Source organism: Rhinolophus hipposideros, assembly GCF_964194185.1.
Source record: "Rhinolophus hipposideros genome assembly, chromosome: 15".
In the NCBI taxonomy this organism is placed as follows: domain Eukaryota; kingdom Metazoa; phylum Chordata; class Mammalia; order Chiroptera; family Rhinolophidae; genus Rhinolophus; species Rhinolophus hipposideros.
The window spans coordinates 11,456,003-11,480,631 of NC_138061.1; the positions used below are offsets into that span (position 1 = coordinate 11,456,003).

Consider the following 24,629-nt stretch of genomic DNA (forward strand, 5'->3'; position numbering starts at 1 on the left):
GTATTTTTATAGATGTTCCTTTGACTATTAAGTTGTTTTCAGTTTGTTTATATAATAACTATTGTGAACATTCTTATATAAAAATAAGCAATATGAAATTCTTTTGGAATAGAGTAATTTTGATTGGGGTGTGGGAGGAGGCTGAGAAGTAAAGTGGAAAGGGAGGATGGGCTGACCCACAGAGTTTGAAGTTATGAAAGCAGTTGGGAGCTATTGAAGATTTTGAGCATGGGAATGACATGGTCAAAATAGTGGTTTTTAGGAAAGTCTCTCCCCTTTTTGGTGGTTGTTCATGCCTTAACCTTCTTTTAAGTTACATCTCATCCAATGTAGAGCAACTCCTCAGAGGACTAGAATAACCAGCTTCACAGATTGTTCTGAAATGCATAAATATATGAGAAAGCATTATTGGTTTCTCATATATTTATGGGTATGAAATAGTCATAACTTGCCATTGCTGTTGGCATTTTCAGTTTCCTTTATTACATTAAATTAGACAGCTTTAATATTTTATAGCAAAGGTTAGTAAGCTTAATCTTGAGTCATAATTTTAGATCTTAGCATATTTCATAAGTATTGGAGTTTTGGAGAAATAATTCTAGGTTACTAATTACATCAGGTGTCAAAAATGTCAGCAGCAGTTAAGTGTCTCCAGGAATTAAATTACATATGTCTGAATTTAATAACTCTGGGATGGAGAATTAGAGTGTTCTTCAAGAATATATAAAACGTTGCCGAATAGGACTTGAAAATTTGGAATATATTGTAAATTTGGATAGGAAAAAAAAGTGCATCATTGGAAATAAATATGCTAAAGTATTTAATGAGTATAGAGGCTATCTTTGTATAAATACAATCTTCAGGTTTAAATTTGGGTTTTAAATGTTGAAATTTATTCAGTTAGTCACTAATTTCAGTGGATATGCAGAATGAAAGAAACTTAATTTCTTCCATATTTTAAACGTGCCTTTGAGTTTTTACAGCATTATAACATACCTTTTGCTATTAATAGGGGAAGATCAATAACAGATGGAAAGCTTTAGATTTGTAGTAATTGCACAAATGTTGAGGGTAGAGATGGAACAGTTTTACAATTCTTGCAGCAGGTATTAGCGAAATCTAATGAATGTGGCTTAAGCCAAAAAGAGACCTGTTTGTCTTCTGTGAAAAGCCCTTGGTTAATATGGCAGTTCAACAGACAAAGAGCCTGGCTTTTATTGGCTTCTTCCATCATCCTTAGTGTGGGGTTTTGTCCTCATGGTTGCAAGATGTCTAATGCACCCCTAACTATCCACCTTTCAAGAAAAAGGATGAGGTCTAAAGTGTGCCAAAGGCACATGTCAGCCAGGTTTTATCCTTTTTAATACTTTCCCGGAAACTCCTGCCAGGGATTTCCACTTACGTCTCACTGGCTAGAACTGAGTCACATGAACTCCCCTAGCAGCATGGAAGTATGGGGAATCATTTCAGTTTTTCAGCCTTTGTAGAAGTAGAAGGTGAGGGAAAAGCATTATAAATACCTTTTAGGTGGCCAGTCCACAGTCTTGCCACAAGAAAAAAATTTAAATCTACCTGATGACTTTTTAGTTTTAAGGAACTTTCGTTAAATTGGGATATTAGAGAATAATTGACAAGGATAAGTTAACAAATAACCTGCATAAAGCTCGCTTCCTACCTTGTTAGAAATCCAAGGTAAGTTTGGAGCAAAATCTGACACTCAGGTCAGTGCCCTGCTTGTTAGCTCACTTGCGAAATCAAAGAGCTCATAGGGTAAATGAGGTATTTTGTGATGGTAAAAATAATAAATGAGGAAAGATTTATCATGAAACTCAAATAAAATGTGACAGCTGAGGTACAAATAAATTAGATATTAGGCTTAAACAAAAATTACAGGATCATCTTGCAAGAAATAACGAAGTCAATACTACAAATACATTCACCTACACCAAAAGACAAGCCAGTTTATTTTCAGTCCACTGTAATCTGCAAGTTTGGTGATGATAATTGGTTCCCTTTCACTAATGAACAGATTTAAGGAATTTTCAGATTTTATAAGTTTCCATGATATTTCTGTAGGAAACATGATATTTCAGTAAGAAACTATTAAAAACAACTATACATCTCTAGAATTTATAGTGCTTAGCAAATAAAATTCGTAAAATTAATCGGACGCATTAAACATGTTAAAACATACATAAGCATTCTTGTGTGCATGGTAAAGCAAACAGATCACATACATGTCACGTGAACACACACAGTTTTAAAGAGAGAGATCCTGCGTGTTACGCTTCCAGAATTGAAATTCCCTCACCGTTGACCACCCACTTGCATTACCCTTAGTTCCAGTCATAAAATACGTTATGAGTGAATGTTCTTTTCTCTTACCCTCTCTCTGTCTATTTCAACTGTCCTGCCTGTGCTGTCCATGCCATCTATTTTATCATTTATCCACACTATCACTTCATCCTTCAAACAGGTTGTTGTATTCTTTGGGCAACTGGAATGCTTGATCATCTGGGGGAAAGAGAAGGCCCTATGAAAATAAGCTGTGGAACCTCTGGACCTGGGAGTTCTGGGGTAGAGGCGTGGGGGTGGGGCCTGTCTAGCTCTTTCCCTGGTTCTCCATTCCAGGTAAAAGGATGAAAGGAGTTTTCATTTTTAAAACAAGCCTTTTAATGTACATTTTCTGATGCTGAGCCTATTCCCTCTCCTTCTAGCACTTGGACACTTGATAGCAATTGTCCTTCATAAGAGACCAAGTCTTTCCTTCTATAATTAAAGATAGAAGGTTTAAAATCTACTATGAAGTACTATGAAGTCAGTACATTGGCATAAATAGGTCACTATCAAAGAGAAAGGAAGAGTATGAATTTCTTCCTGTCTTGAAATGGAGAAGGAATTAAAGAGGAATATTTTGTGTCCCTTGAATTTGCACAGTCGATGGGCAGAAGAGAGATATTGGAACGGTCAAATGTTCAGTATAAACAGAAGCAGAAACACTTCATGTCTCGTGTAGCCCAATGTGCAGGAGCCCAAGGGAACTGGGAGGAAATGCGTTAGGAGATATCATGATATTTCAGATCTGCCAAAAAATAAGAAGCAATAAATCCCTGAAGAGCATTCAGTTAACAATTGGGGAGAATCCATAAATGATAATTTGGAACTCTTAATCAGGATGAGTATATTCCTTTCAAAGTATCACGTGGTATCACTTGGCAACTGCTATAAGAAGGATTTTAGATATGGTCAAGCCGCGCCCCAAATTATGAGGTCAGAAGACTTCTCTTCCTAATTCTGGACTGTATCTTTCTGTTTGATTTGAGTCACACTTTTCTTTCTCTCCACTGCTGTTTCCCTATCAAAACTTCAGTTGTTTTTTTAGGCACACCCTTATTAACTAAAGAGACATTTGAGGAGATGATGCCTACTTTCTAAGAACTACTTTCAGTGTATGAAAAGAGACATGGGAACCAAATACGTAACACGGACTGCTTCAGAGTCAATGGATTTTTTCCCCATACACAAAGAGGTTCAATACTTGTTCCATCCAATCCCACTGCCTCTCACAAAAACTGGACGGTGAATGGCACTCTAATAATTAGGAGATAGTTTGGGAATGGTGAGTGTGGAAGCAGTTCAGAGTAGAGGCAAGGATAACTGAAAATGGGGAGCTGGGATTTGAATGGAAGGGCCTTCATAATAAGATTAGCCATGTTCAGTTGCCTGAGATTAAATCTGATTTAGAGGCAATCTGCCTTAAAGAGCCTGTGAGTCTCCCTTTACTCCAGCGTAAAGGGTAAGGCAACCGAATAGAGGAAAAATAGGTAGAGAACGGGTAATCATTTGGGGGAAAATAACAATACGTAGGGAAATGATTCCTTTCTAATACGAAGATGCTAAACAAGCATATAGTAGAGGAAATGGAAACAGCAAATGCATTTTTAGTTTTCAGAAAGCTTTTGATGAAAATCCATACCAAATCATCTAATTGCTAGGATAATATTTTGTCACAGATAGATCTGTCTTAAGGATATGGGAAACAAGGGTAAAGGTGACCAGGCGTGAGATATTGAATGAGTCCACAACTTGGTCAGTTTTCACAAATGGTCTGCAAGAGCACTGTCCAATAGAAATAAAATACGCCACTTATAGCCAAATTTTCTTATAGTCCCATTTTAGGAAGTAAAAATAAACAAGTGAACTTAATTTTAGTAATGTTTCATTTGACCCATATACCCAGAACATTGTCATTTCGACATGTAATTAACATAAAAATTAAGGAGATTTTTTTTCTGTACAAAGTCTTTGAAATCGGGTGCATATTCTACACTCACAGCACATCACAGTTCATCCTGGCCACATTTCAGGTGTTCAGTGACCATGTGTCCTAGTGGCTGCTGTACTGGGCAGCACAGACCTAGAAGAAGGAGCATACAATGTAACACTGAGACTTGCATGTGGCACCAAACTTTTCTAGGACATGCCAAGTTAAGAAGTACAAAATGAGAAAAGAGCTCTTAGCACAAGTGTGTAAGAAAGAATTCCAAGCTGTTCTTATTACATGAGATCTAGGATCCTTAAAGAACTAAACAATATGTCATTGTGCCTCCAAAACAAGAAATTCAACTTTTCATGAGAGTAGGTGTCACAAAATGAACATGCGTATTTAAAAACCATGAAATTCGTCTCACAGAATTATTTGTGCATTTCTGTAATACAGGAAATTTATAACAGCTGGATCAGGTGGAGAGAAAGAACTGAAATTAACATGGAAGTGAGTTAGCCATATAAAGATAAATAGATGGGAAAAAATTAGTGATCTTCAGCTGAAAAGACAAAGGTGGGTGAATGATTAATGGAATCCTATAAATACAAAAAATAAATAGGGTAATCAACAAATTTACTGAGCAAGGAACTGAGTGAGTGTATGGGGCTGTGAAGATAAGTCTCACGACCCTGATGGTAATCAGATGATAAATGCTGAAAGAAGGATACTGAGGAGGTCTTTGATAATACTGCATGCTACATACTTGCTGGTACACTTCACCGGGGCACAAATATGCTGCATTTTTTTATCCTGTGTGTCTTGTACCTAGTAGAATTCCTAGCATGTTGCAGTTGTTCCTTGAATGTCCTAGGAGGGGGAGGAGAGGATAAATGATTGTTTGGAAATACAAGTGTGATCTTCCTTAAGTCTTTCAGTGGTTTTTACAGCTCCTAGAGTAAGGACAGATTCCTGGATGTGACCCTTGGAGCCTTCTCTGGCCTGGTCTCTCTTTCTCCAGGCTTACCTTCTCTCTGCCCTCCCATTCTGCTTTGGCTATGCTGGCCGTCTGTCTGTCCTCATACTGGTCATACTCTGTGCATTACACAGCTTTTGTGGGTGTAGGCCCTTCCCCAGCACGTTTCTCCACGTGTATACCTCTACCTACCCATAGTCCAGATTTCTGCCTGGGCCAGACCTCAGCTTGTTCGCCTCAGGTGCATTTCTGGGCCCTTCCCCAGCACTGCGTCATGACAGGGCTGACCGATGTGGGTGGTATTTCCACGGCGTCAGTGTCAGCTGACTTGCAGCTGGGTTGGGCCATTGTGAAGCTCTGGTGGGAAACAGACGTGGACTAGGGTAGCCAGGTATACTTCCTCTTCTCCGCCTCGGTCAACATGTCTGGCAGCCACTATTTCTCTTCCTTGGCCCCGTGCTTCTCCAGGACAGGTCCACCATGCTTCCAGCTTCCACCTCATGCTCCAGCCCCTGGCCTCTGAATGCCATTTCCCCCCGTGTCCTTCCGCCTAAGGTTGAAGTGACTTCGGACTGTTCCTAATATCTGAGTTGCCTCACTATCCCCTGTTCGGCTTCAGTTCTTCCATTGCTGAGTAGCCATTTCCCTGTTTTCAGGTCCCTCTGTTTCAAATACTTAGCTGTTTTCTGTTTCCTTATCCGATCCTGACTGATTCACCAACAAATCATTCCTCTGGGAAATCTTCCCTAATGAGCAAGAACTCTTTGGGAATACTTGCCACAGTTGGGAATTCACATTTATATTTGTATGAAAATGTGATCAGTGTTACTTCCACCAATATCTTCCTGTATAGCACATACCATCATTGTTTTGGCTCACAACACTGGCATTTCGTGGGTATTCAATAAATACTTATGGGGAGACTGAAGCTGGCTGTCTGGCCATGAGCCTCCATTTACCTTCAACCCTTTTTCTTCCAGACTTTCAGGTTTCAGCATAACTTAGTCACATTTCTGTGGCTCTTCTCCCCTCAAGCTATCACTGATGTATGTCTTAACCAAATAAAAGTGTTTAGGTTGAGTCCGCAGAATGAGATTTAGTGCTCAATATGCCTTCTGTAAAAAATGCGATTTTTAGAGTAAGGATTTTAGTTTACAAATATGGTACATCATTAACAAACATCATTAAAACCATCGAAACTTCTTACTCCGTGTGTAGTTCACTTCCTTCCCTTTTAGTTTTGAAGAGTTTTAGAAGTTTTGCTGAATGGCATATATTCAGATCTAACCACACACTGTTGAATGTACACACAGAGTCTAAAAGAGCTCCCTAAGGAACTGATTTCAAGTAAGAGACAAATTTATAAATACATTAGGTGAGATAGTTCCAAGTTGGCATTTTGGCGTGTTTGTTTAAGGCCACAGGCCTTGCGGATAGCATTTTGGTGCTCCTATGGAACAATTTGCCATTTACAGTCTTAATCTTACCAAAGGAAGAGAAAGATTAAAGCAAATAAAGCTTTTTTGAAAATGTCAGTTTTTATGAAAACTCTGGTTTAGTTCACTTTGATAATATTTGTGAATACAGTAGGGACTCAGTGAAATTTTAACCACATATAATATTCTATAACTTGGCTTCTTAAATCAACAAAATGCTTTTGAGCTTTAGTAGTAAATCCTATGCAGTATTTCCACTCATAAAGTTCATCTTGGTTAAAAATGAGGGATGCAGTTCTGTTGTCTCATATTTTCTAAGTGTGTTTAATATGATTGTGAAATACTGTGAAAAGAGTAGGAAGTTAGGTTAAAGTACAGAAGCATTAACTCTCCCAATCGAATCATGAACTAAAACGTCAGTGTAAGGCGCTGGATGAGAAAGAAGCAGCTGAGTGTGCGGTTAAGGCAAGGGGAGTGTGGTCCTGCAAGGAGGATAAGCAGTGAGGAAATGCCGTAAGCAGGTGTAAGCAGTGCAGGGAGCGTCAGTATTGTGACTAGCACGTGAATGCCTTAGGAGAGTCCCAGGGTAAAGTACTGCGGGGTTCCTGGGAGGGGGAGAGAGCCTTCTTTCGGGAAAACCAGGGAAGAATATGTTAAGAAGCTAAGCCTCACGACGTATGTAGGATTTTGAGATGGTAGGGAGAACATTTCAAGGTGGGGGATCTGGGGTAACCCAAATAAAGAGGGGGAGAGTACTTGAGTATGTTTTGGATATAGTGAATTGTCCAGGTTGGCTAAAGGATATGGTTGTGAGGGAAGATGATGCAAAACAAGACTAACAGGGTTGGACCGCATTAGAGAGGGCTTTAAATACCAGGTTAAACGGGTTGGCTCTTACTCTCCAGAACAGTAGGAGTCATGAGGCTCTTGGAATAAAGTGAGCGTGTCAGAAGCTTGCTTTAGACAGACGTGGCTCTGAATTGGAGTCTTAGCTAAGTCACTTATTGGCAGCTTGGTCTTCAAGTCCCCAATCCCATCTCATCCACAAGCACAGTACTTTCTTTCTCTATAAAATAGGACCAGTAATGCTTCACAGGGTTGTATGAGGAAAAAATGAGGTTCTGTTTATTGACATGTCTTGCACAGTACCTGGCATATAGCAGGTAGTAAATAATATGTTTACCAAATCTAGCAGCAGATGGGGAAAGTCAAGGATGATTTGATGAGGGAGAGACTTGAAATAGTACAGGTGAGGGGTAATGAAAGTCCAAACCAAAAGGATGGCAATGAACATAGAAAATAACATCAGTGTGGCTTGGGTACAACTGGAAATTGGGGTGTTTTTGAAGAGTGAGAGAGGAAGCCAGAACAGCTGGAGCCAGGAGGAGGGAGAAGGAAGGTCTCATTCTAACATGTGGGGTTTGAGGTACAGTGACTGTCAGAGGTCAGTCCAGAGATGGAATATTTTTCATGTGCTGCTGTGATCTACTGTTTTTTGTTTTTGTTTTTATATTTTTGGTGCTGTTACATAAAGTTTTAACATTTAGTAAGTTGAACATCATTTGGGGCATATGCTCTGTTTTTAGACCTCTTTTTTGAGATAGAATAAAGAGAAGCAGAATGGTTTCACAACAGAGTAATAAGAATCTAAATATTCTTTTAAAAGAGCTTTTGAGAACAAGTTAAGGAAATATGGTTAATAAAACTTAAGCATTGTTTTTGGATTACATTTCTCCGGACCCTCCAGTTTTCTCTCATCTGAGTAAAACTGATTCAGTCAGTCTGTACTTTGTCATGAACTAAAACATCCTATTCAAGGCACAGGATACCGTCCCGTAGAAACCCACTTGGCCAAATAGCTCATCTTCTGAGTCGTACACTGAGAGGCAGAACGCAGAGCTAGGAAATACACAGTTTAGGAGAGAGGCGGTAGCAGAGTATTTGCAGTAGTTACACGTCCTGCCTACGTGCACTCAGCCCAGCGGGAGTGAGGAGCCGTAATAAGATACACGCAGTTCCTCTGTGCCAGTCATGAGTGTGAGACTTTCTGTGCATGAACCATTTAATTCTCCTACAGCCCCACGAGAAGAGGCATGCCAACCCCCGTTATCATCTCCATTCTGTATATGAGGAAACGGAGACACAAAGGGAGAAAGGAGCTTCCCAAATCACCCAGCTAGTCAGGGTGAAGACAGTCTGCAAACGCGGGTGGGCGGTGTGGCTCCCGCTGGGGTTCTTAGTTACAGTATCATCTCTACCAGTGGTGGGTTCAACTAAGGGCTCTTCCACTCTAGTTCTGTGCCTGTGAACAAATTATTTCAGAATCTCCAAAACAGAGATAATAGTAATAGCGTAAGGGTTCAATGTCTGTAAAACACTTAGCACAGCATCTGGCATGGAGTAACTATAATAGTAACTATTACTGTCCAATGTGACCAAAATGCCATTTCTTTTGCTCCATGCTTTTAGTGCTATCTGATATTTTGTATATTCTTATGAATCCCCCGCCCCCACTCCCTTTTAAATCCTTCCTGTAACAAGGTGAGGAGGACAGGGGAATAGCTTCCTCAGTCATGGGACAGTGGTTTTTTTTAAGACAGGAAGGCCAAATATTGACCTTTAAGAATATCAGCAAGTTTATTAAAGGCTTTTCTAAAAAGGATGAGATCAACGAGCTACCGCCCATCTCAACTGAGGACAAAGAATGAGCAAACATTGAAGTTTAGGGAGATTTAAGAACAATTAAGAACTTCTTAGGAATAAAGAGTGTTAATGTCATAACATAGAAAAGAGGTCTAGATGTCTATAATTAATAGCATAGTTTTACAATATTTAGGAAGGAGTAGTTCGTGGTACTCAACTGAAATCTCCAGCATTCATCTTTGCATTTTACTATAAGTGTGACGTTCTACTATTTACTAATTGAAGGTACTTTAAAATGAATAAGCTAAAGTAAAACTAGATTGAAATTTTTGTTGCCTTCAATCAGGGAAATGGAAAGGGCAGCGATAACACTTAATTCACATATCCTATTAAACCAGTCTCTTTCCGTAAGGTGTTGAATATTTCTCCACACAAATATTGAATGTGAGTAGAATTTAAAGTGGGTTCGAGGACAGCTGTGTGTCCCATTTGTAAGCGTGTTGATTTACATTGATATTGGATTGTACTGGACAAATAGGTGGTTGTATTTGAAAACTGTTTTATATAAATAGTGTGCTCTACTAGAAGAGATAAGAAGGTTTTATCAATTATTGTAAATAAGACTACTTCCGGGTAATTCATTATATTTCTTTAAAGGTTATCAAGTGATTCTTAAGGGTATGGACAGATGGCTTGTTTTCTACATGACGTGTGAATTCTCTTTCGTAAATTAATCAACGCTGAGGATGTTCGAAGTCTGAGTAGGAAACCATGGAGCGAGCATCAGGAAGTAGATAACATGAAGCAGAGTTTTAATTTTTGTGATGATATTTCATTTGTGAAATTTGAGGAAACTTGCATATTTTGACAATATAATCAGCAATTTCTATAGAAATATATATGTTTAGAAGTATATATGTTTAGAAAAAACATATATATAGAAGTATATATGTTTAGAAATTGGTATGAACTATATATTTTTCTGCCAAATTGAAAAATACATTCAGAAAGCTGTAGATAAAACAGTACACAGGCTGTAGTTTGCTGACCCCTCATCTAAGTGATTCCTTGGTCAAAGATGCAGAAATAATCAATAGGTATTTTTAAATTGTGTTCCAGCTAGAATAGAGTCTATAGATTATAGTATTGTATCAATGTTAATTTTCTGACTGGTAATTGTACTGTGGTTATATAAGCAAATGTCCTTGTAAGAAAATACACACTTAAATATTTAGGGTAAGGGGGCATCATGTCTGCAACTTATTTTCAAATGGTTCAGGAAAAAATGCAAAGAGAAACAAATTAGCAAAATATTGACAGCTGGGAAATCTGGATTCAGAATAAATGGAAATTATTTGTCCTATTTTTGCAACTTTTCTGTAAGTTTGAAATCATTTCAGGATAAAAAGTTATAAAAAAGACAATCAGTCCCTAAGACTTTCATGCTCCCTTAGTAAGATTTAAATCACCCTGCAGAAGAATATATGAACTTGAGGGTCGATTTGGTGATTCAGAATGAGAGTTGTTTCTATCCGACAAAGGAATTAAGAGCACGAGTTTTCCACTCTGTTGTTTCCATAACAACTTCAGACTTTGTATACTTTTCAGAGCTCTTTATTTCACTGGAATGGTTGTATAAAATTTAAATTAGTTTCAAATCAAAATACTAGTGGAGACTTCCATCAGATTTAAAAAGGGAGAAAAAGAAGACACCTAAGTATATTGCAAGGTAATCATTTGGATGTGATTACTTTCCTAGCATTCTTTGAACCTGGGCAAAGGACCATTTTTATTCTTTAGATCTCTTAGGTCAGTTGTGTTTGTATGATGGACTTTACTTTTTCAGCATATTTCTATATCTTTGTTGTCTCTCGGATGAGGCAACCAAAGGATGCAGTCCTAATTGACCATCTAGTTGCTTTAGAGACCAGGTTATCAGATAGCCATGCTGGCATTCTGGTTTGAAGATTGAGGGGCCTCACTGTGTTTTCACCCCAGGAAGAAGTCTTCCTAACCCACCTGAGGAGAAATCATGGAAGTGCCTGGATTGTGCTAGACTTAGTCCATAGTTTGGTTTAATCTGACAACCCAGTGTGGTAGATATTAGTATCCCCTTTTTACGAATAAGACAGAGGCTACAAAACTAGTAAATGTTAGAGCCAGAATTCAAGCCCAACACTGAATACAAGCCATCCCAGACACTGCAGGATTTCTCCAGAAAAGAATCTGCCCAGTGCTGAGGAGGGGCTGATCTCAGTGGTTTGTGGTTTTTATCCATTAAGAGGTGATTACTGAAATTTTAGGCATTCTGCTGACAAAATATTTACATGTAAAATCCATGGGAAAGAGTTTAAGATTTATTCAACTCATTATGTCCCTTTAAGAACTTTTTTAAAAAAGTATAATTTTTGTCATCATTTGCGACGGTGGGCATGAAAATTTACTTCCGCAGTAGCACTCCTCTTTACCTGACATATTGTTTTTCATTATCTGGCTTACGAGTTGAGTTTAAGAACTGTGTTCTGATTTAAACCTTTATAAACTGGTTAAACTTTAATGACAGATATATGAAAAGTCCTGTGGGATTGGTAGTAATTTTTATTCCAAGAAATAAAAACAAGACCTTTGCCATGTAGCTGTTTCGAGAGTCATACTTTTTGTGAAAAAGGCGGTATGATTGTGTGCATTCAAATTGTGAATCCTCTTTGCTGACAAGACAGTTTCAAAGAAGATAGCTAATAACATAGTACCTCCTTTTTTTCTGTTAGCATGACGGACCTGAATGGAAGATGGCTGAGAATTTAGTTGAGTCCTTGGAAGAAACAAGACATAGTTACCCGGTAGTTGAGAATGTCATGAACTATTTCAGTTTGCATCATCTGTGCTGTTAAAACCGCCTGTGCTTAAAAGTAGTGCATTGGTACAGAATGACCCTTCAGAGACTCAGTATTTTCTTTCCTTTTGTATGTGTTTCCTTTTTCATTCTAGAACCTAGAAACTGTTTTATTAACTTTTCAGAATTATAATTTATTGAAATGTGCTTTATAAGGAGAGATTGAGTAATAGTATTCTCACTCTCATTTACTTCAGAATTGAGCTAAATGTTACTTCACACTCATGTGTTTGTGTGTGTGGGAGAGAGAGAGAGAGGAGGCGAGGACGAGCAGCAGGGAGGATGAATACGAACAAGAACATATCCTTCTCGTCGGTGTTTAGCATGGCACTAAGGGAGTTAGTGGGGTCATCAGTGATGGTTGTGATTTTTAAAGGGGAGGGGTGGTAACATGAGAAATACAGCCCCAGATCTTCAACAGCCTTGTTGCTGCTTCTAACGGAGGTGGACAGCACGCTGTTGGTCCCTAGCCTGGCAGTAACTTGTGCCCTGTAACCATAAGCAGATTGATCCGACATCTGGAATTCACTGAAATGACCAGAAAGTTATACCTCTAACACGTGCCGTGCCAAGCATGTTGTACGTAGAAGTTCCCCTTGTAACAGCTCTATAACTTATTTAATATGAGAGTGGTTCTAGTTTTAGAAACCTTAACCTCTCAATTGTATGTAGTTCAGAGTTTGGGGATAAATCTTTAACACTAGTCAGTATTGCCTGGGTCCTTGATATTTAGAATTTAATTGCCAAGTCCTATAGCAAGCCAAGTAAAAGTGATATGTACAATGGCCCATCAAAAACAATGATTTTTAGTCAGCTTCTGGAATACGCGGCACGTAGGGTTTTGGTTACTTTGACCAAAGGAGCTGTACTATATTCTTAGGCACACAGCAACCAAGTTTAGTCAACCCAAGTGGCTTTCTGACAGAAATGTTTGGATGTGCATTAATAGAATGGTTTTTGAAGACCATTTTTAAAATTTGAATAATCCCAGAATATCCGGGGTATTTGATTGGCATAAACAAATAGTTCTGCTTTCAGGCATGTATTTTTAAAAACTTCAGTTTATAAACTAATTGCTTTCATAATCTCCATACTTGTTACAGTTGTTTTTACAATCTCTAATTCTGCCCCCTGCATAGGATGTTTGCCTAGCCAGAGGGTCCTTCAGTAAGAATAGGGTGCTTTTCTGGGCTAATAAGAATAAGGAAGCCAGGGCAAACCGTAGGTGCCGGCCGTTTTTAGAAAAGAGGGGAAAGCAGGCCAACTCTCTGTAACCTGTGAGCAAGTAAGTGAAGCGAGGGCACGGGCCTGGTACTGAAAGGACCCTGGAGGAGGCAGCGGGGCTAGAGGTGTTAACGACAGAAGCATGGAGTTTCCGACATAAACTGTGCCTGTAGAGGTTCTTCAGCCAGTCTGCAGAAACCTGCGCTACAGCTGAAACAGTCATGTTTTCCATTTTTAAAAAATGTAGGCAACATAACCCCTGGAGTCAGTGCAGCAGTAAATGAATATTGCTGTGGGTAGAAAATGCCCTTCCAAAAAATGGTTAATGATGGGGATTGAACTTCAAGGTTCCCCTCTCCTGGAGTCAGATGCTGTTTGTCACTTAGCTGTCTCATGTCACCATGCTTCTCAAAAAAGAAAGCTCCTATGGAAGCTCTTCTGTTATCACCCAGTCCTGGGCCACCTGAGAGAGCTGTGTTACGTGTAGGTTCTCCTCCGTTTAATCTTATTGTCCTGGGTCTTCGGTGCCTCAGGGCCTTGATCCACTGCCTGGGAAAAGGAAGGAAGAAAGGAAGGAAGGAAGAAAGGGGAACCAGATTTCCGTCTGCCCAGCCAGGTGGGGCAGAAGTAGTCCAGAGAGACCTTTCCCCTTGGATCCTGGCCCCCGGGCCGGGCAGGCAGTGAGGCCGGGCTGCGCCTGCCCAGGAAGTTGGAGCTAACACCGGCGCCGCCCCAGTCAGACCTGCCTCTGGACTACTCACCACTTTGTCCATTACGTTTAGGCGTTCAGAGCTTGGGCGTCATAGCTTTTATAACTAATACCCACTTGGGTCAATCTGAGCAAATAAATGTAGCCATCGGAGAAGTCTATTTGCAGACTCCATGGGTTTGTGCTTTATGGATGTGGGTGTTAGGTTTAGAGTACTTGAGCTTTGGGATTATGAATAATGCAGAAGTGGCCTACGAAAGGAGAAGCACTCAGTGGTTTACAAGCATCTTTAGGAAACTTTTGTATTATAAATGGTATGTTTTACAGCAAACAGTCACACTTTGAAGCAATTTGAAACACATTTTTAAACATTTGACTTTTTAGGGTTTTTTTCCTCCCTCCCCCCCCAAAGAAAATAATATTCCTCTTGAGCTAATATTCATGAAATTGTGATTTATTTTTTTTTTAAGGATTGGAGTGGATGAAATATTTGCATTCAAGTTTCCAGTTACATGATAGCATTAATTAGCACATTCAAATGCATCTTACACCAGTTACCATTTGTTAACGTTGACCATCTTGGGCATGAAATTGTTGGTGGAATTAATATTACGCTTCTTTCTGTTGAAAGCTCTTGTAAGTTTAATGAACCAGGATTCTCTCCCTGTTCACATAGACTGAATTTGTCAAAGAGCTGCAATCCTGAACTTTCTTTCTTTAGCTCTCCAGATACATCATGCTAGCTCTCATCTCCTCCCTTCAGACTAGCTGCTCTCTTGGTTTAAATATGTTGCCTTCACTTCTTCACCTGGCCTGGCAAACTCCTACTCATCCTTCAAGTGTCAAATTTGTTTTTCAGGAATGTCTTCTTTGCTCCCGAAATGTTAGGTGACTCCTGTTAAATCCCATAAGTATTGCTGTAATTATTTGTTCACGCCTCCCTTTCTTGCTTACCTGAGCCCAAGGAAGCTCAGCTGTGATGTTGACAGCTCTACCTCCCAGACCCAGTTCTCAGTGCCTCCGCATCTGAATGTGTGAGGGAATCAATTCGTGCATTTCTATATATTACTTTTCTCAGTAACTTTGTTATCGGTTACGTTAAAGTGTGTTTTTTAGCTCAACATTGATTTTTCTGAACATGTTACCACCGTTTTATTTTGGGGAGAGGAGTTACAGAATACACCGATGTGTCTGAAGGTCATGGGCATCTTTTGTCACTGTAACATGAGAATTCTGGTAGAATAGCTATTGATTTACATTGTGAGCCAGGAAGACTGGGAATGGTTAACTTCATAAAAGCCTGCTCTTAAAAGTTCAGTTACTACACTGGCATCGAGTACATATGTGTACAGATTATTGTGTTATTTCTCCCCTGCCTACCCCACTATTCAACCAGAAAACACTGGGAATAGTTCCCATGATGTCTTTTTCAGGAACGTATTTAATGCAAGAGCACTCAGAAGCACACCTGGTTACGGTACTTTCGGGTCTTCCGCTTAGTGATCCTTTCATTCTGTCTTACATTTTTGTTTTTGTTCCAAGCTTGTGTAGGAGAGAACAGTTTGTAAAAGAGTCATATTGATGTTATTACAATATATCCTCTTTTTGTCCGTGGTATAAAATTATGTCCATGTTAGGAAAGGATCAAAAAATCAATACGCTGTTTTTCTCCCCGGTGAAAATAAGGCATCTCTGCTGGGTCCAAGAAGGCTAAAAGGGGTGTGAGAGCTCTTAAAGGCTAGCTTGGTGTTTTCGCTAAATTGTTCTCCACAAGACAGATGCGCATACAGCTAGGATTTTTTAACCTGTGTCTGACATTATTGGTGGAGTTAAGTGCAGGCTGTCTGCAATCTTGTATGTATTGACTCATGGGTCAGCACTTATAATTGCTGTTTAGTTAGTATATGTCAGAAATTCTTGACAATTCATAAAGTTTATTATGTCATACAAAAAAAATACTAGAAATAGTATTTCTACTCCAACAGAAAGGTACCTTGTGGTTTCAACAAAATTCAAGTCAGTTGACAGAGAAAATACAGCCTACATTTAAAATATGTTTGTAGATTTCTAGTTTAATAAATACAGCACTTTGAGTTTAATGAGATACTGTGTGACAGGTCTCTAACACCGTGCCTGCTAAGAAGCTAGAACCTGATTGAAACAATTACCCAGTGAAACTAGCTTAAGCAAAAAAAGGGGTAGGATACCATGGTATTTCACAGACCCCACGAGCAGGTGTCAGAGCCACTGGTCGTGGTTGCGTGGATTAGGCTCTGCATAGCTATTAGCAGGAGTGCAGCCCGGCCTTAGAAACACACTGGGACCAGACACAAAACCACTGTCAGGCCTCTGTCTTTCCTCTCTGCTCCTGGCTGTTTATATTCTTTCTTCTTCCCTCTGCAGACTGGCTGTCTCCACTTCCCAGCCTGTAAGGAGATACATAGATGCCTACAGCTACATTTATCTTTATTCCATTTAGGGAATCTCTGAATCTGAATGTCCACCATGTGGTAGGGAACTGTTTGGTCTAGCCAGAGTCAGGTGTATGCCCCTGGACCATGTAATGAGGCAGAGCAGTGGAACCATGTTATCTAAGCAAGGCTGTTCCTACTATAACTATACCAAGGATTAGAGGGCTGCAGGGATAGGCCCAGAGAGGGCCTTACCAACGTGGCAAACATTGGTGTGTTTCTGTAAGCATATACAGTAAGGGTTAAGTATTACCAATTTCATTTCTTTTATAAAATATCTGTCATGTCACAAAGTACAGGCTTAAGAAACACATTTATAGCAAACAGATATTAATAGATGTTTGCAAACTCTATGTACATTTATTGCAAGACAACATATTGTAGGACTTTTTCTCTATTAGATAACCAGAATATTGTACGATTGTGATATGTTCTATGAAATGCTGCTGCCTTCCCCTAATAAAATGTGTTGTCATAATCAGGGTAGGAATTTTCTCTTTCATTAAATCTCAGCTGATAACATCCTGATGGTTTGAATTTTGTGATGTGCCCTGAACTCTTGTCTCCATCTCTTTGTTCTAACAATATTACCATGGCCTAGAACGATAGCCTCTGCTACTCCATCCCACACCCCTCGCTCCAACTCCAAGATTGTTTGTTCAAATTCAAAGCCTTCCCCAGACCCCTCACTCAGAGGCGGTCTTCACCCCACCCCACCCCCGAAGTCCCATCACATTGTGTCCATTGGTGTCTTGTGGCACGTCATGCTTCAGCCTTAGAATAGAGTTTAGATGCTCCCTAAAACTGCTAACTCACCTTCAGAAACTGGCCACAATGCTTCCAACCCTCCGATGAAGGTGGGGTCCTTGTGGGCTGAGCAGCCTCAGGACCGTGGAATGTATATGGCTTGTTAGCCACAGGCTTAGACTTGAAGGATTTGGGGTAAAACTTGCCGGCAAATTCCATGGATGCAACGGGATGACTGTTTCAAAGGGGAGAGGTGTTGTGACCCCATTTGTTACTACCTCCCCTGCAGCAGAAAACTTGATCCTCGCTTGGAACACTAAGGGACCCAGTTTTCCTTATTCCCTAAAAGAAATGTAGAAAGCAAACTGGCCATCTACGAAGATTTTGAGTAAAAAGTTCTATAGATGTTCACTTTTCCTTACTCGTAGCTCATCTCTTGGAATAGAGGAGGTTTTATTTTATTACGCTTTTGTTTGTCCCTAAGAAATATAATTTTTCTCTCCCTGCTGTTCATTTTTTGGCCCTCTTTCGTTTGATTTGATGTCTGTAGTCCTGTAGTCTGCTGGAAACTTCCTAAAAGGATGAAAACTTACAATTTTGTGCAAAAGTAGATATTTATCACCATCAGTATAATTTCCACTTTTTGGAAGTTAAGACTCATTATACTTCTGGTGGGTTTGAACTGGCTGTTGTCTTACTAAATGTTGACATTAGTCACCGTCTTTATCTTTTCTAATATGGTGGATTTTTAATCATAAAATTATTTTAGCTTCTCAGTCTTGATCCTATAAATCAATATTTGAATTATACGAGATAGTTTATTATTCTAATGTCCTGAATTGATGTTTGTTTCATAACGTTTGCCTACTTTAACTGTATATTGAGTTCATTCACAGCAGACTGGTTTTCCTTTTGTATCCCCGTTTTTAACTAATAGCACTATGTCTTACTGAAACAATAATAAATACTGAACCTTTTCATAGCTCCACATCTGCAATAGATGTCTCATTTTACCAATGATATTCAGAGAAGTAATTTGCCTAAAGTCATAGGCAAGGATTATTGTAGAAATCATGACACTTCACCTGTAAATATTTCATTATGAACCTCCTAAAAATAGGACTTTTACATAACCATTATCACACATAAGAAAATTAATATTTCCCTAATTTCACCTAATTTTCAGTCTGTATTAAAATGCTCCCAATGTCCCATAAATATTTTTTTGCAGCTTTTTTCCCCATAAAGTAGGATCTCATCCAGATTCATGCATTACACTGGGTTGACTGTCATTTTTTTTTTTTTAATCTAAAACTGTCCCTCTACCTTTCTGAGGGATTATAAATGGGCGAGCTTTCTAATCTGATCATTCCTTCTACATTTATTAACTAGCTTCTTTTTGGAAGGAGTGGGAATGGGGAGTTAAAGAAAAACTTCCTTTTAACTAAGTGCTAAATAATTTAATATGTAAACTAATGGATAGATGGATTTAAGAGTTAATCACAGAAGCAGTACTTACATAAATCCTCCATCTAAAGTGAAAGCTACGTTGTTGAAAGAAAATAAAACCTCCAAGGAAAACAAAAAGCTGTACAAGACAGAAAATGTAATGATGCCCAGCTTTGCAATAAACAATATTTATGTAATCATAATATTGTAAACACTGCTCATTTTTAGCCTTTCTATTTAATCATCAACCTTGACAGCTTAATTATAGTTAGAACATGACTATAATAATTACCAACTTTGATGGGAGAGTTCAGAAGGTGAAAGGTGTCAAGAGGAAAGGGAAGGGAAGGACAGAAGTGCTAATATCAAGGATTGTCCAGTTGAGGAAATGAGAAATAAGGAGGTAAGGGTATTAGTAATAATTAAAGTTATAAAGAGGTTATGTAGAGGAACTAAAAGTAGTGATGTAACTACTGTAATTTGGGGGAAGGAGAATGGACTAATATCCTTGTCTGTTACAGTAGGAAGTCAACAGATTGCCTAAAATTTGATATATTAAGAAATGATGCATGAGCTAGAGAAAAAAATAGGTAATCCCTTACAACAAATTAAAACAGAAGCAGAGTTTAAAGGTGGTTGCTGTGGATGGGAGTGTGTGGCTTGGGGAGACAGAAGACTTGCCCTTCTAAGTGCTTTTGTGTATTTTGTTTTTTAACTACATGCAAGTATTTGATAAAACTTTAAAGGCTTGTCTTTGTTCTTTTTAAAAAGTATATAAAATAAAAACTTGGGTTTACATTTTCAAGTGATTTTTTTTCCTTGTCTTTCAGACACCCTGTTCTACATGCTTCTTATAATTATGTCTGGTTTCTTCCTGTATTTACAGTCAAGTAATGCCAGTTATCTGTAGTGTAGAGGCAGTATGCATTTGCTTGACATAAGTTAAACGGGAAAACTGTCTAAATGTTGCTCTCCTTCCTGATTGACTTAAGGACCATCTAAATTCATCCCAAGCTGTTTTATTAAAATAAGTATATTGGAAAACTAAGGGCTATCTGAATGAATTAACAGTGATCTGCATATTTAAGTGTCATAAGACAAAAATGGCACATTCGGGGGGTTTTGCTTTATTTAAGGTATAATTTAAGTGCAGTAAATTCATTGAGTGTACAGTTGGGGAATTTTGATAATTGAGTAGTCACATAAACTTCACTCCCATCAAGATACAGAATATTTTCATCACCTTGAAAACTTCACTTTTGCTACTTGCCTTCAATTTCCAGCCCTCGACCCCCCATCGATGGCAGGTACTAATCTTTCTGTCACTATGATTTTTGCCTTTATTAGAATTTCATACAAATTGAATCATAGAGCATGCATATAGTCTTTTGTATGTGACTTTCACTCAGCATGTCCTTGAGATTTATCTGTTGTGTGTATGGGTGTTTTGTTTTTGTTGCTGAGTAGTATTCCACTGTGTGAATATACAAGTTTGTCAGTTTACCAGTTGACCAATTCTTGATTGACCAATTCGCTTATGATGCTGTTTTGTGAATATTTGCATACAAGTTTTTGTGTGAATGTTTTCATTTCTCTTTGCTAAAATACCTAAAAATAGGATTATCAGGTGATATGGTAATGTATGTTTAACTTAATAAGAAATTGCCAGATTTTCCCAACGTAGTACCATTTTATATTCTCATCAGTAATGTGTTTCGGTTGCTTCACATCCTTGTCAGTACTTGATAGTATCAGTCTTTAATTTTAGCCATTCTAGCTCTTATGTACTGTCCAGTACAGTGTATCTCATTGTAGTTTTAATGTGTTTCCTAATGACTAATTGAACATCTTTTAATGTGCTTGTAGGCCATTTGTACGTATATCTTCTTTTGTGAGATGTCTGTTCAGATATTTTGCACATTTTCTTGTTACTGTTGTTTAGTTGTATGAGTTATTTATATATTCATAGCTACAAGCCCTTTTTCAGATAAATGTTTTGCAGATATTTTCTCCTAGTCTGTGGCTTGTCTTGTCATTTTCTTAACTGTGTCTTTCGAAAAGCAAAAGTTTTTAATTTTATTAAGTATTTTATAATTTTTTCTTATATAGATTGTACTGTTTGTGTCCTGTTTAAAAAAATCTTTGCCTGATCCAGTAATAGTTTCTCCTGTATTTTATTCTATACATTTAGTAGTTTTGGCCCTTAACTTTTTAGGCCCATTTTCCTGTTCAAGTAAATCTTCATGTAGTGTTTTGTTGTAAGAAAAGCAAGGGGAATTATGACTGGTAGGCAGAAAATAAACTGAATCACACAAAAGCCTATAGCTTCAGTTCCCATCTTGACTCTATCCCCGACCCCCAGCCTCTATTCCACTTTAAGAACAGAGTAAATTACAAAAAACGCATTCCAAGTGTTAGTTTTAAAATTTACAGTACTCAGACTCAGACAATTCAGTTTTTTTATCCATTCGCTACCGTTAGCTTTCTGATACTAGAAAAATTTGCATTTAAAATTTTAGCTTTGGCACTCTGTTTAGTAAGAATATATTTATGTTTATGGAATTGAGAGATTGTGTTCTTAAGTATTTTTGTAAACATTATAAGGTGATTATTTACTGTATCATAAAGTAACTTTACAAAATTTACTAATACCCATATTAAAGAACAACTTCCTATAAGGGCATTTTTTACTCGCCAGGAGAACTGAATTTCTACCTTTAAGTAGGATTTACATATTAAAACAATATAGATAGTGGTATATTTGGATATTAGCAAGCTATTTGACAAAGTTCCTCATGAGATATCTTGAACCACTGAGAAACGTGGGCTGAATAATAAAATTCGACTGTTTTGTAATTTAGCTCAATAAACACAGATTGAATTCTTGTCATCTACAGGGATGTGGCATTCTATCATGTTTTTTAAATCAGTGATTTGAATGCCGACAAATAGCATGTTATTTTTTTTAAATCACAGATGATATGAATCGGGAATACATACTCCTGATAAATTGGATGACATTCGTTTAGAAAACAGAATGATTTTGATGAGGTAACACAGGATATCTCATTAACAAGATTACTCTTAATAAAATGTAAACTCTTTTCCTTCCTTCCCCCACAAAAAGAAAATTTAACAGACCATAAAAAACAGAGGTTCCAAAGTACATTTAATGACATAAATTATTCCCATTATATTTCCAAAAAGCAAGATTCAGAATTATATTCATAATGGAATTTCAATTTTGTTAACATATATATATATTAGAAAGTACAAAATACTGACAGTGTAGTTCTAGCTGGTATAATTAGGAGTTTTCATTTTGCCTTTCTGTTTATTTCCAAATTTTCCACAGTGAGCATGTATGTATCTTTAATAAGACATGACACACTGAAGAAAGTGTTTACTTTTTTTGATGGCCCGCATGCGCAGTCAGGACATGTCAATTTATATTGTCACAAAGGTTTCCTCCCTCCTTTATTTGTTTGAAATAATAGTCAACACCTTACAAAAGCCAGCCTCAACGGTAGTGTTCTCACTGAGTGTTAAGGTTTTCTCACTCCACTACTGTGAACCCACTGAATCTGTTTTCACTCTTTTCCCTTTATCAAAGGTTGAATTAATAAAGGGAAATTTACAAAGTGTCGGACTGACGCTTCGTCTCGTCCAGTCAACTGATGGTTATGCTGGCCATGTCATCATTGAGACCGTGGCCCCCAACTCACCTGCTGCACTTGCAGATCTTCAGCGGGGAGATCGACTGATTGCTATTGGAGGTAATTATGCTAGACGTTAAGTATGCGAATGTGGTAATACACTTCACACTTACAGTAGATGTGGGAGTTCTCCTCTCTAGTTTTATAAGCACATGTTACTTTTACAATGGAAATAAATAACTTTATTATAAATAAAAATCTGAAGCAAGCCTTAAAAATTAATTTAAAATACATATGCCATTTTAGTCCACATGTGTAAATCTTTGAAAATTTTAGACCACTTTTATATAAGCGGTCTGATTTTCCCTTTCTTCCACCTTCTGATCCTGTTTTTTATTGAATGTGAAAAAAGGGAGAGTCAGCAGTTGTCTTTCTGTATGCTCACTGTCATTTCCACTCTGTGCCTAAAATTGATAGTATTAACACACCTAACTCCCATCACTTAGGACAAGATACTGTGCTTCCCCGAAAATCAGACCTAGCCGGACCTTCAGCTCTAATGCATCTTTTGGAACAAAAGTTAATATAAGACCCGGTATTATATTATGTTATGTTATGTTATTTCATATTTTATATTTATTATATTACATTACATTATAAGACCCAGTATTATTTTACTTATGATGTTCATTATAAGACCCGATCTTATAGTAAAATAAGACTGGGTCTTATATTAATTTTTGCTCCAAAAGATGCATTAGAGCTGATGGTCTGGCCACATCTTGTTTTTGGGAAAATATGGTAATAAACAAGAGAGAGACTAATATTCCTTATCCAAAAGGGCACATCTGAACTGTCCTGTGGTCCCATGTTGGTGGCCCCATATTGGCCTTAATTGGCCAGCCATTTGTTAATATGCTGTCATTCAGAGTGCAGCCCCAGTCACTATTGCTGGCAGAAAAATGTGTCACCTGTGTGCCTTCCCATCAATTGACTGATAACAAAAACTCTGTTGATAGGCAGATTATTTGCTTGGATATTTATGAATAAGCAGTAGGACTCACTGTGAGAAAAAGTCCCAACCTTTTCAGACCTTGGTAGTACCTGTCCCACCCATTCTAGACTTAAGGGATTTCTTGAATACATGCTTGGTCATAGTTGAGCTTTTAAAGGCAAAGTGGTATATTCTGTCACAGCTAAGACAATAACAAGATAAACCAGCTCCTAAATCAAGAAGCAGTTATCCTTGGTTATATGTCAAAAAAACTGCCTTTGTTCCAAATCCATCATGACAATAAAATGAAAATTATTTAGTTACACACCCAGAAGTCCCTCTGATCATGTCATAAATAGCACTTCTCAAACTTTATTGTGTATTCCAATCACCCGACATGGTGTTAAAATGTGAGTTCTGATTCGGTAGACCTGGAGTGAGGCCCAATAGTCTGGTTCCACCAGGCTCCCAGATGGTGCTCTGGTCCATAGACACTTAGGATAGGAAAGCCATAAGCTAAACCTCATCTGCTACATACTTGTTTAATATAAACGTAACAATGACTCTCCCTCAGCTAAAAACCACAATTCAGCATAAATTTTTTTATATCCACACATACCCTTTTTTGGTTTTACCTACATGATAAAGTTAAATTTTTTTTCTTTTTTATGTCCTTTTTTAAAAGGGTTTTGTTTTTAATTACACAAGAAATAAATATTATCAAAATAAGTACATCCAAGCAATATAAATGTACACAGAGTGAAAAAGCAAAAGTCATCCCTTCATTTCTAACATTCATAAAAAATAACGTTTATTGATATAAGGGGCAGGTGTGATACACATTCTTTTTCTGTAGCTGTAATTTGTTTGTATGAATATTCAATTCTTTAAATATTTAGTCATGGGATTGGTATATTTAGAAATAAGATTGACGAAATGTTTGTTATATTTGAAACTCAGTGATGTTCATTTTACCATTTCCTCGACTTTCGCAAATATTTTAAATATTCCAAAAGCAAAGGAATCCCCCTTTAGTTGATGTGTCCCGAGAGGCACAGTGGCCATCTCCCCAAAGCTCCTGGTGGTTGGGGAAGGATGAGATGAGGGCAAGTGTCGTGCTGAGTCACAAAGAACGGGTTTAGACTGACTTGCAGTTTTTGCCTACTA

General features: G+C 38.0%; 1 protein-coding gene across 3 annotated transcripts in view; it reads left to right on the forward strand.

Moving 5' to 3' along the window:
* The window catches only part of PDZD8 (PDZ domain containing 8), a 64,182-nt gene that overhangs the window by 31,934 nt on the left and 7,619 nt on the right, over nt 1-24,629 (forward strand). Inside the window, exons 4-5 of one of the 3 annotated variants that reach the window (XM_081073697.1) lie at nt 20,036-20,119; nt 22,426-22,588. In XM_081073697.1, coding sequence (XP_080929823.1) covers nt 20,036-20,119; nt 22,426-22,588 — 247 coding nt within the window. The remainder of the gene's footprint in view (nt 1-20,035; nt 20,120-22,425; nt 22,589-24,629) is intronic. The other 2 variants (XM_081073698.1, XM_081073699.1) reach the window with 2 other exon arrangements.